General features: G+C 38.0%; 1 protein-coding gene across 1 annotated transcript in view; it reads left to right on the top strand.

Moving 5' to 3' along the window:
- Positions 1-12,643, top strand: part of PCGF6 (polycomb group ring finger 6) — a 28,861-nt gene extending 16,218 nt beyond the window's left edge. The window contains exons 9-10 of the mRNA XM_049810668.1: positions 3,932-4,018; positions 10,995-12,643. Of these exons, the coding sequence (XP_049666625.1) occupies positions 3,932-4,018; positions 10,995-11,051 (144 nt within the window). The 3' untranslated portion in view covers positions 11,052-12,643. The remainder of the gene's footprint in view (positions 1-3,931; positions 4,019-10,994) is intronic.
- Positions 12,644-16,452: the final 3,809 nt, after the last annotated feature.

Below are 16,452 nucleotides of genomic sequence, written 5' to 3'. Positions count from 1 at the left end.
ATGATTCAAATTTCCTAGTTCATCTGAAAGGTTAAGGCTTGGTTTATTTTTATCTACCATTTGAGCTGTGTCGTGGTTTAACCCCAGCAAGCAACTAAGCACCACACAGCTGCTCACTCACTTCTCCCCCACCCAGTGGGATGGGGGAGAAAATCGGGAAAAGAAGTAAAACTCATGGGTTGAGATAAGAACGGTTTAATAGAACAGAAAAGAAGAAACTGATAATGATAACGCTAATAAAATTACAACAGTAGTAATAAAAGGATTGGAATGTACAAATGATGCGCAGGGCAATTGCTCACCACCCGCTGACCAACACCCAGCTAGTCCCCTAGTGGCGATTCCCCGCCCCCACTTCCCAGTTCCTATACTGGATGTGACATCCCATGGTATGGAATACCCTGTTGGCCAGTTTGGGTCAGCTGCCCTGGCTGTGTCCTGTGCCAACTTCTTGTGCCCCTCCAGCTTTCTTGCTGGCTGGGCATGAGAAGCTGAAAAATCCTTGACTTTGGTCTAAACACTACTTAGCAACAACTGAAAACATCAGCATTATCAACATTCTTGGCATACTGAACTCAAAACATAGCACTGTACCAGCTACTAGGAAGACAATTAACTCTATCCCAGCTGAAACCAGGACAAGCTGACAGACTATAGTTTACTCTTTCTGGTGCTTTGTTTTGATCTCTATGCTTTAGGCAACGATTAATTTTCTGTATGTGTTTAAATTTCTACTTACAAGGTCTCTCTTGAATATTCTTGCTGGAATTTGTTGGGGGGATTGTGAAAATAATTTTTGAGCAACTGGAATTGCTAGTAATAGCGAAGTAGGTAACATTTAATTTGAGCTAAATACAGGCTATGGTGTTTGGAATCCTTTAGGTACTTGGCTTCAACATCTGATGCACAGCTGTATAGTTAGTATTCTGCTGAAGAGTGGGGGAGAAAATGAGCAGTTTTCTTTAAAATGTTATTTTCTTTGAGGTCATCCTGCAGCAGCATTATCCCTTCTTGCCTTTCATTCTGTAAGGACAAGAGAGGCTGCTGAAAGACTCGCAGCTCAGCTGGTCTGAATGCATTAATGTAGCTTATGGAATGGAAATGTTCCATAATCAGATGTGTGTTCCTGAAAGTGTGTGTACATAAACTGCAGCCAGGGCAAAGATTGGAAGAAAGTCTGTGCTCGTACAGCGTAGCTGTTAATGTAATTTCTTAGGCCCTGGAATAGCAGTATATGGTACCTTTGAAAAGTAAATAGCAGCTAGAGGAAGCAGAAAGCTTTGCAAGCTTTTTGAATAACTAGCCCAAATACTCATGTCAATCTCTAAAACTTTGTGTTTTCCTTGTCCTTCCCTGGATAGTATGGGTTGGCATAGAAACTATTGATTGAGGTCTATTGCTTTCTGGGCCAAATTCCACCTTGGGTTGAATCTTACGTGGAATGTCCCTTACATGAAAGTTTTCCATTTTTATCTCTGTCTTACTTGGTGAGTATTAATTTATAATTGTCTGTTATTGTGGCTTTTAGAGAAATAGCTCTAATGGTAAACATGCCACCTAAAGAAAATAAATGGCATAATGGAAAGGCTACTTTATTTCAATAAGAATTTCAACAGAAGTGACTGAGTGAGTATTCAGCAGCTACACCTTCATGTTTCCTTTCAGCAAAAGGTTGAACTATATTTACTGCTGTCTCACTAGCTATCAGTACTAGCTGGCTTCAATTTTACCAGGCAGTTAAAATTGCAGTAAATTCATAGCATTTGTGTTGCTAGTGTCTCTTTTTGTAATGGAATATATTAATTCCTGTATGGCACAAGGATTCCTGAGAGACACATTCTGCAACTGATTTTCACACTGAACTGGGATTTTTTTCATTGTATGTTTTATTCTCTTGTCCTAATAGAATGAATCCTAGCATAACAATTAGCAGGCAGAAATTCAGGGTTTGGTGCTGGAATAAGGAGATTAGGCATTTAGTATTCAGAGCACTCAACATGGTAAATGTGAAATACTATTCTCAATTTATTAGAAGACACTGGATCTTTAATGACTACCATTTGAAACTGGAACAGCAGGATCAACAGTAGAATATTTTCAGGCAAGCATTCTGATTCTGTTTTGAAAGATTGCCAGCAGTTGTCACTATATCTGTTTGCATCCTGTATTGGGCAAACAGATTACATTTTGTACTTCTGTAGAATATATAAAATGTGTATGTATATATGTTTCAGTGGGAATGGGATTGAGTTTTTGGTGCCTTATGATATAAAAATTATAAAAGTAAGCCTATAAAGCAGATGTAATTAAACTCATATATCACCGGAAAGCAAAACAGACATATCTATCTTCCTGTGGTAATAACTTTAGAGGCTAGAATGCATGGGAAACACCAGAAGTAACTGTAACCAGCTTTCAAAAAGAAAGAAATATATTTCTTTCAGGTTCTGTGTTAAATACATCAAATGTTAATGTTAAAGACGTGCAAGTGTGTGTGTATATATGGGTCAATATCTAATCAGTATTTAATGTTACATCCAGATTAGTTTTTACTTGCTCATTTCCTTCTAGAAGCTAAAAGCAGAAGTAATACTAAGCCGTTTACGTCTTCCACACATTAAGATTCAACCTAACATGAATGGAGTATTCTAGATCATTCTCATACTCTACAGATGGTGAAGTAAATTAGCCCTTTTTGAGCCTCTAAGGAGTAGAATTCCTGTGTTCCCAATTCTCAGAACAAGGTGGTCTGCCAGCATGAGGCATAAATCTTCCTAAATGTTTTCATGAAGAACAAGAGAGATAGTGGGTCAGCATGCAGAAGAGCATAAATCCAGGGGAATTGAATAGCTGAAACACAGAGTGCATTTTGTAGTGTGAAGTGGCCATATAAGAGAATATGTAATGATATTGCAGTATGCTCCCTGACTACTGCAGTGGCAGAGCTTAGATGTTTTCCTTGCAGAAAGCTCATTGTTAATGCTCTTAACTTTAATTTTGAGGTTTCATCATTGTAATTCACAGATGAGAGCCCTTATTTCCACATCTAGAAATTGCTCATAAGGAAAGTGTAACCAAGCTGCAGTAGAGAGTGAAACAGTGCTGTGTTAGCTGCTCCAATTTGAAATGTTAGAGACTGAATTTACATTATGTACAGTAAATTTGTAGTAACTTTACAAAGAAGCTTATTTTTCATAATAGTCAAGGCAAGGGATTCAGAATACCTCATTATGATTTCTTTTTTTTTTTTCCCCAAATCACTGTTTTTGTGGGCAGTTACTTAACAAAAGTGCCTCCTCTGGAATTGCAGACATCATTGACATAGTTTAGCTGCAGTAGAGGACATTGCTTAGAATTGCTGAGTATGCCCTTCACTTGTATCACAGAAGTACTGATTGCATTTTGAAGGAGGACTGTGTGACATAATTGCTGACAGTGGCATACAGTGAGCTGTTCTTTTCTATTAAAACACTTCTTCCAGTCATATTAAGCAGACTTATTCATGTTTTCTCACTCAAGGTAAGAATGAGGATAGCAATGGCTCATTTTCCATCAGTGGCACTGACAGCAACTTGCCCTCTTTTGCAACTGATGAATGAGTCTAGATGTTTGTGGGATCATTTTAATACATTATCTAAATTTCCATTAAATATAACACAACTATTACTAAACAGCTTTTTTTCACTGAACATGCCAAACAGAGTGAAACAATAAACTGTCCTCTCTATTCCAGAAGTCAGGCCTGGTCAGGGGTGTGGGGTGGGAGGCATTAGGCCAGTGCAATAGTGCTTTGCGTGCTAAATCCATTTGGACAACAAAGATGGTCTTACGTGCTAGAATTGAATTCTTCTAATCAAATTTAAAGGACTTGGATACTGTTTTGCTAGTCCAAAGGTAGGTTGAACTTGACCATGTTTGTATTCTTTCACAGGTGGACATAATATGTGGTGATCACCTGCTAGAACACTACCAGACACTGAGGGAAATTCGTCAAGCCATAGGAGAGAGTGCAGTACAGGTATGCGTGGCAGCTGGGCCTTTGTTCCAGGTTTTCTATTTTAGAATAGAAGACTTCTTTCTTAAGCTATTAGGTAGCACCAACTTGTCTGAAGAAGTCACTTAGAAAAATCTCTCCAGCTTATACAAAATGTTTTGTATAGTGTAAATAGAGTTGAGAAGCGTACCATGTGCTAAGAGCATTCTTGATGGTTTGATGATGCTCAGGATATGAGGGTTTCATGGTGGTTTTTTTTCTATTCCAAAACAAGTTGCTATCTTATCAGTGATAAATTATACCAGCTTTTCTTTCAATTAAGGTTCCTTGTTTTCGTCCCTGGTGATAGCATCTCTGCAAGAAATCAAAGGATCGAAGCATCCCAAATAAGGCTAGCCTTGTGACTGGGTCAGGGGAATAAACTTGCTCATAAAAGCACAAACCAAAGATACAGAGTAATGAATGCAATTAACATGCTTGATGCATATTAGACTGGTCCTGGTCACAGCATGAGTGTTTAGCCAACTATTTCTTGTTGATAACTTACTGTCTTAAGTGCTGCTGACTCTGCAAATAAGAAAGCATTTTTTTATTCCCTTGGGAATCTTTTCAAGCACCTTTATAATGGGAAGGGTCACACCATTTTAGAAGTGCAGCCAAAACAACATAGTAGTGTGCCTAGTGCATAGTAAGCTATAGATGTAAAATTGCTATGTATGGTGAACTGTGTATTAATCTAAACTTGAAAGTCTGAGAAGTTAATGTTTAATCTAATACAGTGGGAAGAAATAGGATTTAGATTGGAATTTTACTTGGAAAAGTGATCTAAGCAGATGGCAGAAGGGCTAAATAGTAGCAAATTCAGTTCCTTGACTTGTTTGTGCACACATGCACAATCTGTTACATTTAAATTTCCTGCTGAGCCCTTTCATGCTACAAGAGGGCTTCTGTGTCAGGGGCAAGAAGTTCAAAGCAGCTTTTGAGGTATCTTGGACATTGCATCACCTGTACCTGATCTGCATAATTAGGAGGGATCCCAGAGTCAGGGCACACTTATGTGGCTCGTGCTAGTGTTGGCAGGCATTAAAAATCTTTGAGGCTTGTGGTGTGTACCTCAGTTTCTGCAGTTGAAGGGAATAAATGCCATACTTGATGCTGTAGCTGTTTATATAATAATATGAAGAAAAAATTAAAATGTAACCTAACCCGCTTTGGGTAGCAGGGGATAGAAACCAGGAGGAAGCTGGCACTGGTAACAAACTTGCTTCTAGTGTAATGAGTTCTTCGTAAGTAAATATAGCAATCAACACATAGTGATGGAAGTGCCCTCTACTAAAAGCTTCAGTAAATAGCAGGGGGGTGATTTATTTTTTCAGTCCAGGGGTATAGTCAAATGTACATGCTTTTAGACTTCGTCTTAGCACAAAAGCTTTTCATGTATGAAAAATACTTTTGGGGAAGCACTTCAAGGAAAACTGCATCGATTTCATTTCTTGTCAGACATGGATCTGCCTAGCTGAAGTTTACTGTCTCATTTCTTGCCAGAATTGGGTCTCCCCAGTTGATGTTTAGTGGTTAAGTACCAGTCAGCAGCTCCACGAAGAGAACAGTTGTCTTGGGATATGTTCTCCAGTGACGTTTCAAGTCTCATTATTACAAAATCAGTATGCTAATGATGAATTCTTGCAAGCCTGCTCTATTGGGCAAACGGAAAAAGATCTTTGCTTTTTTTGAAGTCTTGTGCTTTCATAGTCACTTTTGCCAGGAAATTTGAAAGATCAGGTTCATCCTTATTTTTCTTCATTTTGTTACGAAACCTTTTAGGATGCCAAATAGTTACAGTAGGAATGTTGCAAATAAACCACAGTTGCTTCTTTTTTGATATTGAAATAATTGTGACATTTTCATGTTTTATAGTCTCACATTACATTATTTTTCAGAAATCAAGAGGATGCATTTCTAGGATTAAAAAACCTTGGAAAATGTTTTTAGATAGGTAATTATCCAGGAAAAAAAATGGATAGGTCAAGTCTAAAAATGGTAAGGGTTGTTTCTTTTTCACCAAGATCTGAAATTCAGTGAGGGGCATGATTGTCCTGGCCCAGTGAGACTACAACTACAGAGGAACATTTGATTGATTTTGCATTAAGCTCCAAGGGTATCTTGTGCCATCATAACCTTCCAGTGTTTCCAAAGCTGTGTTGGAGCTTGGAATGCCCTGAACAGCTCTCACTAGGATGCCGAAACACTCTTCAAAACTGGTGTTGTCATTTACCAGTTTCTGAGGTTCATTGTAGATGGTTCATGCTAAGAAAATAGCTTCAGTAGCTACTTATGCAATATAAAGTCATTTAAAGGAATAAACACTGGGGTTTTTATCTAGATGAGTACAGTCACTGTTGGAGAAGAAAAATAACTGCTTTTCTGAATTGCATTTTCCTCTTGCAAGTTCATTCATGTCAGCAGTTATCTTTTTGCTGAGAAAAGTGACTTTAAAAATGCAGATAAGTTTCTCTGCCAAAGGCATTAATTTTAACATGCATTCTTTGGCAGCATTTACATTGGAAGTTTCTTTGAATGCAGTGCAGCATAACATGTTGTGTGTGACTTATTTTTCTGGACCATAATCACTGTGACTTTTATTTTTTTAAGGGCTTTTATTCCTCTAGAATGGTTCTTAAATGTTCAAGATTGTTTTGTGAAGATTTGGGGTGTTAGGGGTTTTTTTCCTGCTGAGTAACAATGTGTAGTGATATGTTAGACGCTCAGTAAATTGAAGTCTCCTATAGGTGCAGGCTAGCAGGATTTTAGCTGTTCTGAATAACTATGTGCCTTTCCAACAAGTGTGGGAAGATCAAGTGTGATCTGATGGTAAAATAAATATTCCTGATACTGGACCCATAGTAACCTGTTTGGGTTGTTTTAATTGGAGTAAATAGGCAACTAATTTTAGTGGTTGAATGTAAACAATTAACATGTTATTTTCTGAGTAGTTAATAGAAGGCTAAAAAAAAAATTGGGAATAAATCTTGTTTAACTGTGTAGATCTCAAGATGTTTTAACATTTCTGAAATTGGGTGGTTGGTTGAATCTTTCTAATTAGCTGGAAATAGGATTTTTAGCTCTGTTGGGGGGGGGGGGGGAACCACAAAAATTGCTGCAAAGAATTTACATTAAAAGAAGCAAGTTCTGCTTAATTTTTAAAACAGTGTAAAACTTGTGGAACTTAGCGCAAGGAGAGATCAAAGACACTGACAGAAATTTTTAAAAGGCTCAATTTTGTTACCAAGCATTGAGATCTGCCTGTAATTAAGAGTTTCATCAAGTAGCTAAGGAAGGAAGCTTTTCGTTAACTATATGGGAATATAATTTCTTCCCTGTATTACTTTCCTCCCCTTTGCTGCACAAATGCAACATGATCCAAGCTGCTAGTTATTTTCACTTGTGTGAAACCGGCCTTCTCAGAGATCTGCACCACTGATGGATATAATGAGCTCACACATGGGAAAAGCTAAAAAGAGTAGCTTCCTTTGTCCTTGGCCCTTGGCACAGAAGTCTTACAGATTATAATGGTCTTTTTGTTACTCTCACCTTTTTGTAACCCAATGCTATTGTATTTTTTTGGTCTCCTGAGCTAGGCAGTAAGAGCTGTGATCTAATTTAATTACTGTGACCCTCTAGCATACATCTGCTATGGAAGTATTTTACTCTTTGCTGTGGGGATATTGAATTTGGAACACAGGGCAATTTTTGTTGCTGCTGCTCTTACAACATCAGAAAGTGTATATACTGTGATGTTTTCGTCTGTCAGTTCTGCTCTGAAGTTTATAGTTGAGTGTAACAGGTGGGATCCTTTCAATTTTTTTAGGTCAGGTTCACAGATGTGTGGCAAAGAACACTGGAGAGTTGTGCTTTTCTTTTGAGCATGTCTGAGTTAGCCTGATTTGAGATTTGTAGTAAGCAGTGAGAGCTCATTCTCTGTTTGGATTTCCTTTTAAGAACAGCATCTAGAGAAAGCAGCTGAACATATATAAAAATGTGTAATACTGAAAGAGTGAATAATTACAGAGTAAGCAGTGCGAGTACTGGGTTAATTCTCAGCTTCTCTTTGTATGGAAGAAGTTGCAGTGGATTTGGCCTTTGGTTTAACAGGGTTATTTCCTGTGTAGACAGATAATTTCTTTAAATGTCCTACTGCCAGATGTACCATTTGAAGACTCATTCATCAAAAAATACATTGTAGTGTATTGTGCTTGTATAAATATTTATTTCCTTTAAGAAACTCTGTCATAGAGGAAAAACTGGTTTTGACCGCACTTCTCCAAAAAAGGAAGCTTGAATGTGTCTTATTTTCTCTGTTGAGGTAGCCAACAGGCACAAGGATTAAGTATGTCTTGTGAAGGTTTAACAGCATACTATTTGCCAAGATGTTCATAAGTAACTTCATAGTAGCTGTTCTACCTAACACGAAGTGAGGACAATCGGGATTCTATCTTCATATTGCAATGCAGTCATCCCACATAATGCTAGGCACTGAGTAAGTGAGTTAAAGCTTCTGTCTCCTCCTGTATCCTTTTAGGCCTTAGCAATGGATTTCTGGTTATTAGCAGGATGAGAAGATGAAGGAAAGTTAGTGAGCTGTCACTAGTAATACAGGAATAAAATAGGGCTTTTTTTCATTTCTGTCCACTGAAGTTGATTGGCATCTACCCTACACTAAGCACTCATTTGTCATCGTAGGCATCCTTTAAACAAAAGTAAATTTGCATGAGACTCACAGAGCATATTTGCTGTTGCTGTGAAGCTGTTTGTATCACCTGTAGCTGTAGAGCTAGGGAACATGTATTTCCTATAGCCTGAATGTAGTCTTTTCTATAGGTGTTTTAACGTGTTGTCCCTCTTTTCCAATATGACCCTTCTGGTTGGTTTTGACGGTTCTTACAAAAGAATACTTTGATCCACTTTTCTCAGTGCTTGCATTTTAATCCCTTTTTTCAGATCTTCAGTCTTGACCTTATGACTGACATTTGGATTTGATTTCCCTTAGATTTGACTTGCGGATGCCAGAAGTTTGTAGAGTCAAAAGTGACAGACCAAGTTCATAGAAGAAAAGTCATCAGAAGACATTGATACAATGCTACTTTGACTTATGGCTCAGGAACTTCTTGAGAGAGGCTTCTGAAATTGGCAAGTTATATAGGGAGGTAGCATACTTGCCCTTTTCATGTATTTCTATCTAGGCTTTCACCATGGGGCTAGGTAGCCTTTTGATCTGCCCTGGTATGGCCATTCTTAGGACCTTACAATTTAATATTTTTTTTCAATTGGCTCCTTTTTTGTACCTTCTTTTCCTGACTTAGAATATTAATCTCCTCTTTATAAAAATGACAAAATTTATAGCCAGAAGCCAGGTTTCAGGTCTTGTTAAATGAGCATATTGGCTAAATTGATCAAAGTATTGCTGTTGCAGATCTGTTCTCCTTTGTTATGAAACTGTTTTCTCTCACCATCACATTTGAAAACTCCAATAGCTCTTCTACTTTTTTTCCCCTTGAAAATAACATGCTGCACTTTTTTCCCCCAGAACAGTAGCTTTGTTTCCAGTGGCACCATTTAGCTGCCAGAGGAAGTTAAAGAAGCTACTGGTAGAAGAGAGAGTAAAATAGTTATACACAGCAGCGATTAGGGTGGTTTTCTGCTGAAAGAGTTTTGTGGGACTAGAGGCAAAACAAGGCTATTTTTCTAATAAGAGGTCATCTTACAGACAGAACATAGAGGTGTTGATAGGCACTGTCTGAAAAGAATTCCCAAGGGAAGCAAAAGAAAATGTCATGCAGACGTGGAAAAGCACATTCTGTCCTCTTGAGTCTTTTTGAGATCAATTTTTTTAATCTTAAATTTCCTCCAAAGCAAAATGGCTCAAAGAGATTTTTTTTGTATGAGTAGTTGAGGCTACACCAACCAGTCAAAATCATTTTTACATAGATAACAAATTATTGTTTAAGAAGAAGTTCTTTCAAAACACTGTGTTTAGACTAATATAGGACTTTGTACTGTTACTGTATTATAATACAGCATCTGTAAAGTGGTGACAGTCTTGTTACTATTTTTTTTTAAATTAACTTTTTAATTAAAGATTATATTTTTTTTGCTGGTATACCCCCTCACACAGAACTGTGTAATTTCTCTGGAACATATGTTGTCTTAGTCCTGTATAGACAAAAACACCAGAAGCAAAATATGGTAGAAGTTCTAGCATGTCAGTTGTGATTAATGTAGTTCTCTCTTCAAAAGAAAACTTTTATTAAAGCCTGTCCATATAAATAGGTCTAATGCAACAAGTCAGTTTCCCAGTGGATCAATAGTGGAAGCAGACTAAGTGCTAGGCCTTTAACCAGCTATGTGTGAATTCAGTGACATAAGTAAGACCGATGATTCAGGAAGTGTCCTGTTTCACAGGTGAAAGTGTTTGTTTTTTTTTATTATGTGGAGCAGTCTCAGAAGAGGAGAAACATGACTTAATAAACTAGGGGATTTTAATATATATTTTTTTAATCCCTTGTATTCATTACTTAATAAATGTGTAGTAGTAGTCTGGGCTCTTCTAGTACAGCTTTTGGCAGCACCTTCTAGAACTACTGAATTGATTACTTGTTTTCTTTCTGCCCCCCAGTATCACGGGGAAAGCAGCATGAGTTGTAAATGAGAGCCTATTGTATGAAGATGATATAATTCCATTATAACTTTAAAATAAGAGCAAAGCAGATTTAACTTTTTTTAACACCCTTCTCCGTTGCCAAAGAGGAGAAGGGAATGTAATTACTTGCCTTGATATTTCAAAACTTGCATGTGCCATGTGGAAGGGTCATGGTATAAAATAGTGAGTGAGATTGAAGCTGAGGTTCTGCCATGCAGTGACCGTCATACCAGATGGTGACGGAAATGCCTCATGGAGAAGGTGAAGCAGTATGATGGTACAGTTTCTTTCTCTTCTCTCTAGGATGGTTTACTTGTACTGCACTATGGCCTGGTAGTATCTCCACTAACTGTAACTTAAAGATTGCTAGAATATCAGAAGGTAAAAGAATCCGAAGTCATCAAGCTTCTTCACTGCTGTTTTTCACCAAAGAAGGCCATCATATTTCCTGTGACAGGAAGCAAGTAAAAGGAACCACCACTAACTGCTGTATGCTTGTAATTTAAGTTTGACTTTACCACTGTAAAAAATTACAGCTTCTGTAAGTACAGCTATAGATGTTGCTATGCTTTGTGTTACAAATTACTGTTTTCAGATTTCACTCAGGGAATTTAAATGCTCAACAGTAGCTGCATTTTTTTATTTTCTAAAACCACAAGATCTCATGGGGTGAACAGCCTTTTCTTCCTCTAAGCTATGAGATATTGCTTGCTTTCTAAGTGTCTAGCTAGAACAGTGCTCTCAGGGATGATCTTCAGTGGGCAGTATTCCGGGGAGGAGACAGTCATTTGCCTAAAAAAAAAAAAAAAAGTGTTCTGTGATCATCTGTCTTTGGATGTGATTTAGGGAGAAGGGAACTTCAGAAACGCAGACCAAAATAAGTAGAAAATGACGCATTGTAAGCATTGGTTTTTGAGAAGTAGCATTAAATTTAGTTGTTTTTCTTGAAGAAAGACAATTTTGTTTGCACTGGAAATATATTTGCTGGTAGTTTGGCTTATACCAAATGGTGGATTGTGCATCTCTAGTCTTAATGGAGATGAGCTGGCTGTAAGCTGGTTAAACTATGCATGAAAAAAAAAAAAAAGTAGCACCTCTTTCTACATGCTTGCTGTATGTAAAATAATCAGTCAGCCTGATTCTGCTGTCCTGTAAAATCTGTCAACTGATTTGACTAGCAGAAGCGTAAATCCTTTCACTGTAGCACATATCTTTCTAGCAGCTGTGAAAATGGTAGCTTTTTCCACTCTTTCTAATGTGTATTACTGCATTGTAGTGGACACCAGGGTTGAGTAATGTAATACTTGCCTGTTACTACCAGATTCACAGAGGACATTAGGTAACTTTAATTTTAACATGTTAAAATAATAGGTTTTGTGACAACTGTAATACTTCAAATTTTGTTCTGTTTAAGATTTCCATGGTTTCTTGCGCAGCACTAAGGACCAGAGCTTTGTGTGTTATGGTCTTGCTGCATACTAGTTCATCACGTTGGGGATTCATGAAAGCTGCTGTTATGCACCAGGCTCCCTCCCTTCCCTGTAGTCAGTGCAGGGAAAGGGAGAAGATTCCTTTGTAAGGCGTTTCAGAGCACCTAAGTTAGCTCAAATGCACTTGCTCACTGTCAGCCTAAGAGGACTGGCATCCTTTGTCTAAAGAAAGCTTTCATGAATCCTTCCTCAGGTCTTTACAATATATGTTTAGTTTTTTTCTGTGAAGATGACACCATAGAGGGAATTAAAAATGTCTTGTTTGAAGTAATTCTTGTGATGCTTTTAAAAAATGTAACAAAAACATTTCTAGCTACAAATTCCTATTTTACCTTTAAAGTTTGATAAAAGTAGTGTTTAAAATACAGCAGAAAATGAGATTATTTTGTAAACACTTTGTGAGTTGTGTTGATAAGAGATTATATATTGTAACAGTAAAATAAACTTTATTTTAGCCAATTTAAAATTGAGCTCTCATATTTCCATGCCATGCTCCTTAAGTCAGCCTCAAAATTATAGCAGTTGATACTGAAACTGCTGGATGTGCTCTGGGGTTATTAGAATGACAAATTTCAATTAGGAGGTTGAATGGTGAAGGGTAGTTTGATACCAGAATTTCTGTTGGAGCTAACTGTGGTATCATTAGTTGGAGTAAAATGGAATTTCTGGGACTTTCCTTTTAATGAGGATTTCGGTGAGAAATAGCTCAGTAAAGATGTCAGGATGATTTTTCAACACAGATACAAGAGAAATAATTCTATGTAGTTACAAGACCGCTTCTTCTGTCAATACATAAATCTTTTTGTCAAAGCCACGTCTAGATTATTTTCATTCATGTTTATGGCTGCTGCTATCACGTCCCCTGTGAACTGGATCTTTCTCTGCTGCTCTGATTGTCCTGGCTTTATGCAAAGCATCTGGCTCATATACTTTATACTGCTACCTCCTGTTTCATTATCACTCATGGTTTTGTTTTTGAGGTAGAGCTCTATGCTTAAGAAAAGTTAGCAGTATAATCACGTTTTACATTGCAAATTCTCCCCTAATCCAGGCTTGAACTCCATGTCTACAGAAGGTCTTATTTGCAAAGTTTAACAGCTATATAGAAGCTGATAGTTAATTCAAACACTGCTGACTTGCATAGCCTCAAGATGACTATAGTGCCACTGGCTGTAATGTCACTATCAGTTTCTGGGTTTTGTTTCTTTTTTTTTTTTTTTTTTTTTTTTTTTTAAATAACAAAAGGGGTGGTCTGGATATCTTTGAACAGAGATTTTCTGTAAGGTAAATCACATACCAACTAAGCTAAAATGCAGAAGGCCAAGGCTTCCTACTTAATTCTTTCAGTGGCTTAATGAGGAGGATTGAAGATCTGTTGCCTGTGATATTTTGGTATGAATGCTTAGTGATCTCTTACTTCCATTTGTCTGTTTCTCTCCTCATTTCTTCCTCACCTGCCTTCAGAAAGCATATTCTTAGCTTCATTTCCCTGGCTGAACATCCTGCTTTCTTTCACCTTAAAGCATACCCTGAAGGCACTGATGTTTTATCCGCTCTCCAGCATCTGCAGTACCCCCTGGGGCACAGCAGTGTGCAGCGGAGGTGACCTTTGGCTATTGCCAAGGCTGATCTGTGGGCTGTGTGGTTTCCTGCATAAAGATAATCAGTTGCTTGCTTTAAAATGTGCCAATCTTCTTTCAGCTCTCCTGCTGCTGTTTTATTTCTGTTGGTCTCCTTTTAACCTTGGCTTTCCTCCAGTCACTTTTGTTCCTGATGATAGAAGAGCTTCTGTAACAACAGGCCGTCTATGGGATGGCATCTGGCCTCATGGGAGATGAGCCAGCTTCATGCTCTGGAAGTAAGGGAAGGTGTGCTTGGACTCGTTCATTATTTTACAGACCCTGTTGTTTCTTCACTTGATGAAATAATTCTGGTTTTATTTTCTGGTTACCTACTTAGCAGTGTCATGGCTAACACAGATACTAATTAAATACTACTTGTACTGAGTTCCTTTCCAGGTCTGTTAATTCCCAGCAAGAGGAGACAGTGAGCCCTAGTGTCAGGAGTTCTTATAAGTGCAGAATCAAGCTACAATCAAGTCATGAGCATTGAGTCATGTCGGTTCCGTTCTGTCTGTTTTCTTTGTGTTTAATACAGATTTAGTGTAATAAGAAGATAAGGTTCAAGAGTGAAATGTGCAGCTGAGCCCTCTAAATGGACGGGTACTGCGATGGCAATGTATAACTATCATTTATGTTCTGAACACCTATATTGCACCCAGCCTTGATCTGCATTGCCACCAGAATGAGCCAGGAGAACCCTTCACACTTATTTCCATAGATGTGAAACAACCAATGAGTTTTACTTGAAAAATCATTCAAGCTTGTCTAATACTAGTCTGCATTGAATTTCTTTTCAGGGACTTATCAGGCATTTACGTGCAATGATTTACGTTAATGCATGTTCACTTTTCTTCAGCATGGAGTATCGTTATTAAGAAATTTGTTCTTCATACAAATGGCGGGGGAGGATTCACTCCAGCAGTTGAGAATGAGCATATTAACAGACATAGGAGTTTTTTAATATATTACATCCCTTTCTTTTAAAGGGAGATGGTCAAGTTGTCCACATGAATCTTCTAATTATGCTGCATGCTCAGTAGAGTGTACCAGGTGCCAGCCTGAACATTTAAGTACTTTAAAATATACTTGTTCTGCTGTGATGGATACTTGCTGAGAGATAGAGAGAATGTTGCAAATGGTGCATTCTCATCCCTTTTGTTTTTTATTTGTTTTTTTCTACCTCTTTTTTTTTTTTCTGTAACCCTAACTAGTTCAGCACAAAGAAAAGCAGCAAGGTGATCGTAAGTTGAATTTAACTCATGTCATCTTTTAAGAGACTTTTGCTGAATGAGCCAGTGGATATTTACATTTGCTGAGGTTTCAGGAAGTTGCCATAGATACAGGTTTAATCACTGAACAGGTCAAATTTTATTGGTTTTGAGAGATAAATGGTAATCCCATCTGCAGTGAAATGCAATATTGATTGGCTGCCCTGCAGCTGCAAAATTCTTGCTGGAGCTGTATCACCATCTTTACTGGGTTTTGATTTAGTATAACAACAATATATTTGTGTCAAAGCAGCAGTGATCTGCAAAAGAAATATTTCCCAAAGTGGAAAAGAGAGCATGTATTTTCTAATTGTGTGGTAAAATAGTCTATTTGGAAATGAACTCTTAAAATGCCTTGTTTTATTCCAAGGGAAATATTAACAGTAGAAAAGTCAGTGGTGAGGACTTGGCAAAGATTGAGAAAAATAGTGTGTTCCCGGGAGAGCTGGTTTGGAGCCCTTCTCATGGGGTACTGGGAGGCAACCAGTCGTTCCAAGGTACCGCGATGTGCTCAGAGCACACTGCTCGCAGCATGCTTTTCTGTAGTTCGTGGTGGCAGTGGTTATGTTAAATGATGGACCAGTGTGTCCTTTCTTGCATATACCTGGGACTGAAAGGTAAGAGCTCGTCAGATGAGAAGCTCAACACCCTTCACAAGAACCTCCAATCTCCTTTTTCTTCCTCACGGGACACAGGAAAACATTTCACCTATTGGTGGCAATAAAACAGATGATTTGTGTGCCACAACATACAGAACAGGAGTGTGGTGGTCTTCCTCTTCATAAGCAGGTAAGCTGAATGCAGGGGCACCTGCGTTCTCTTTTTCGGCTCTGTCCCTGACTTGCTGTATGACCTTGAGCCGAGTTCTTCCTTCTCAGCTCTGTCCATCTAGAGCAATAATTTCTATCAAGTGCTCTGTGTGGAAACTCTAGGCCACTGCTGGGTATGTGAGGGCAGGCAATTAACAGAATACTATTGAAATCCCCTTCATGAGTGCAGGTATAACAGGACTGGTAACAGTAACTGTTACCAAAGCAACCAAGTGTGTTTCTTTTGAAGACTTTACTTCTACTTCTTTAAACAAGTGATAAACATCTGGGCTGAATTCATGTTGCAGGTTGTTCCAGCTGCAAGTGGATTGATTTAGTTATCTATGGAGAAGTTCAGCCAAAAGGATTTGGCTGGTTTTAAGAAACAAGTAGTTGGTGAACAGTTTAAAAAAAAATAAATTAAAAAAGCTTGTTTCATTCTGGGGTGGCTTTTTGTTTTCCTTTTACAGCTTTGCCTTTTGGTTGCAAATGAGCTTACAATGAAGCTTGCCTTGGTGTTGAGGCATTCATAACCTCTGCCCTCTGAATGGGTTTTCTGGTGTCTAATAAGG

The sequence above is a fragment of the Accipiter gentilis genome, chromosome 9 (assembly GCF_929443795.1).
Source record: "Accipiter gentilis chromosome 9, bAccGen1.1, whole genome shotgun sequence".
NCBI lineage: Eukaryota > Metazoa > Chordata > Aves > Accipitriformes > Accipitridae > Astur > Astur gentilis.
The sequence above is the reverse complement of the archived record's forward strand: the minus strand, read 5'-3'. Positions and strand labels throughout refer to the sequence as shown.